The sequence below is a fragment of the Monodon monoceros genome, unplaced genomic scaffold, assembly GCF_005190385.1.
Source record: "Monodon monoceros isolate NGI ecotype Baffin Bay Population unplaced genomic scaffold, NGI_Narwhal_1 Super_Scaffold_4, whole genome shotgun sequence".
Classification (NCBI taxonomy): Eukaryota; Metazoa; Chordata; class Mammalia; order Artiodactyla; family Monodontidae; genus Monodon; species Monodon monoceros.
Window position 1 is genome coordinate 82,183,264 of NW_021703781.1, and position 3,308 is coordinate 82,186,571.

At 58.8% G+C, this 3,308-nt stretch overlaps 1 protein-coding gene across 1 annotated transcript in view; it reads left to right on the top strand.

The window, feature by feature from the left end:
• The first annotated feature begins 1,801 nt into the window (after positions 1-1,801).
• The window catches only part of PRAP1 (proline rich acidic protein 1), a 4,694-nt gene continuing 3,187 nt past the window's right edge, over positions 1,802-3,308 (top strand). Inside the window, exon 1 of the mRNA XM_029200907.1 lies at positions 1,802-1,941. Within this exon, the coding sequence (XP_029056740.1) occupies positions 1,934-1,941 (8 nt within the window). The 5' untranslated portion in view covers positions 1,802-1,933. The remainder of the gene's footprint in view (positions 1,942-3,308) is intronic.

Genomic DNA, 3,308 nt, shown 5'->3' on the forward strand with positions numbered 1-3,308 from the left:
CCCCTATTAGGATGATGGGGATGTTGGATCCTGAGATGACGTTACTGCACCCGAGCAAGGGCGCTTGTCCCCTCGGAGCAGAAAGCAACTCCTGACAGCAGGTGTCTGCAGCAAAGAAAGGGTTTATTTGCAGGCTTTAAACAAGGGCATGAGAGACAAGCCTCAGATCCACTCAGACCAGCTCAGATAAGCCTCCGACCAACTTGATCTTTGAGGGGAACAAAGAAAGAGGCTGGGATTCATCATCGTTTTATGACATTTCTGTGACATTTCTGAATCTAGTTTCAGGAGTCAGGCTGTCCCTGGTTTACATTCTCAGGCCAGGCGGTCCATGGCTGGGGGGTCTGTGAGCTCATCTTGCCCTGGAGAAACAACCTGAGTGTGTATTAACGATGATGTCTACAATGGCAATTTCAGTACATTAGCGATGTTATCAACAGCAGCCATCCTAGTCACCTGACTCTGGTTGATTAGTGCTCAGTGAGCACAGGATTGAGGTCAGAGGGAACAAGAAAGGGAATAAAGTTTTGGGTGGAGAGACGAATCATGAACTCAGTAAGGGAACTCGGCTTTAGGGGGACTTGGTGTCACTACTACAAATAACTCTCTAATTAAGCTGATTGCTGGCGGCAGGGCTGCATTTGTAAGCCTTGTTAATAGTCGTCATTGCCATTAGTGGAAGAAATGTTTAGGCCACGGGCTAAAATTATGGTACGGCTGTGAATACGTTCGTGATTTGAATGTGCCAAGCAAAATAGTATAGATGATGTGAGGCCATGAGCAGTTCTAAGCCCCTGCAACATCAAGGTGTCGGGTAAGAACACGCGCTGCCAGTGTGGCCCGCGGAGAAGCAGCGGTGAGTGGGTTGAGCTGTTATAATTATTCATTAGGATGATGTAAGGATTGGATCTGCTCTGTGGCTTTAAGGGGTTTGGGAGTTTGGGTGCTGCAGCTGCAGGAACCGTAGATCCCACCGTCGGGGCTTCTACACCCGCCGTGCAGTCAGAGGTGTAACGCGTAGAGGGGTGTTTTTACTGTAAAAGCTATTGTGTATGTTAATCGTATGAAAATATTGAATCGAGAGTCAGATGTTGCTTGGGTCCGGTACTGGATCATTAAAAAGTTTGGGGAGGGCTTCCCTGGTGGCGCAGCGGTTAAGAATCCGCCTGCCAATGCAAGGGACACGGGTTCGAGCCCTGGCCCGGGAAGATCCCACATGACGCGGAGCAACTAAGCCCGTGCGCCACAGCTACTAAGCCTGAGTTCTAGAGCCCACGAGCCACAACTACTGACCCCGCGTGTCACAACTGCTGAAGCCCGCGTGCCTAGAGCCCATGCTCTGCAACAAGAGAAGCCACGACAATGAGAAGCCCACGCACCGCAACGAAGAGTAGCCCCCGCTCGCCGTAACTAGAGAAAGCCCGCGCGCAGCAACGAAGACCCAGTGCAGCCAAAAAAAAAAAAGTTTGGGGAACCAGTGATGTTTCCGAGGAGCCCAGCAGCTGCGGCTGAGGCCCAGTGGGCAGGGTGGGCTGGGACGCCCTCCGGCTTCCATCCAAGCAGTCAGCCCCGCTTGGGGGACCATGCCCCTGGGTGACAGAGCCCAGGGCCAGGGTGGGGCGGAGGCTCCCGCGTGTGGAGAGGTGGGGGGAGGTAGGGCTGCGTCAGGCGGCTGGAGCGGGCAGAAGTCGGGTGCTGGGGAGGGTCATGCGTGTGACATACAGGTGGACTCAGTCACCTCGTCAGCCCAGTCAGGATCCCAGCCCCGACCTCTGTCCAGACACGCCCACGCAGGGGCCATAAAGGCTCGAGAGAGAGGAGAGAGGGCAGGGAGAACGAGGACCGGACGTCTGGATCCCTGGGCCGCTGGCTAGCTGGGTCTGCAGCTGCAGGTCCCCCAGAGCACTGTCTACACTGAGGAGGGGACCCCAGCATGAGGAGGTAATGCCCAGCGCCTGCAAACCCGGGTCCCCACCCAAACACCCCACCCACAGCTTTGCTGTGTGGTCACTTGGGTCCAGGAGCCCTGGACTCAGGGAGCAGCCCCTGGGGCACCTGGGTCCCCAGTGCAGGCCGGTTTCAGAAGGGGGTCGGGGCTCTGTCTGCAAACCAGTGTCTGGCTAGTTCCCAGGAGCGCCGGCTCCTCCCGGGTGTTAAGGGCTTGGGGACAGAACTCTTCCTCCTGAGTCCTCCAGAATGATTGTAGCCCCTGGGCTCCAGCTCCAAAGGCCACCCCTGTGGCTCCTGAGAGAGACCACTGTCCCTTGGGGTCCCTTGACCCTGTGGAGAGTCACCCGGGAGCCCCTGGAAGCAGGTGGGAGGCACCAGGGCCAAAGAAGGCAGGTCTGTGACTGACGAAATGAAAGTGGGGGTCAAGACGCTGAGCCGGGGCTGGAGGCTGGGGGGCGATGCGGGCAGGGCAGCTGGAGCCCAAGGGGTCGTCACCCCGGGAGCTGGGGTGTGAGGCCCGGGGAAGCACTGGGGCTCCTCCAGGACCCTGAGGTCAGAGGCCATTTCTCCTGAGGGGGTCTCCCTCCGCCCCCTCCACCTGTGGCAGGGGTGGGGGGGCCCCTCCCCCTCTAAGCCAGAGCTCTCCCCGGCCCTCCTGTCCTGGGGGTTTCTCCTAGGGACCCCAGCGTGGGCCAGGGGCGGGCTGATCAGTGACATGGGGACCTCTTGGTGTCCGGAGCCTCTGTCTAGGGAGAGGCAGGGTAGCTGACCAGACTGGGCCAGTGCCCTGCAGGCCAGGGCAGGCCCCTGCCCTTTGCCCCCTGGGAGTGCAAGGGAACCTCCACCCCAAAGTGCTGAGTCACCCGGAGGAGCGAAGGTCTTTGTGGGGCTGGAATTGGGGCATCAGGCAGGAAGCCTTGATGGGCCGCCCCTGGCCCCTCCCCCCAGCCACGTGCTCCCAGCCCGGCCCAGCTGCGGAGCAGAAACCTTCCTGACCACGGACTGACACTGCCGAGAGACAGATGCACTGAGGCGTGTCAAACATTCTGAGTTTATTTAAGCAAAACTCGATTCAAATCAGGGCGGCATCCAATCTAGCAGATAGAAAGGAGCTCCAAGGAGCTGTACAGAGTGAAAGACTTCTACAGGCCGGAGGTGGGGAGGTGGGGTGAACAAGGAAGTTCCTGTAAGCGAAGGGCGCTGGTTGTGGTCGGGTCACCTTCCTTCAGGGGAAGGCAGGGCCGCGAGTGCCGCCTGGCGGTTCCGGATTGTCTGGCTCAGGATATTCCATCCCGGGGAGGGAGGAGAGGGAGGGGAGGGGAGGGGAGGGCAGGGGAGGGGAGGGGAGGGCAGGGGAG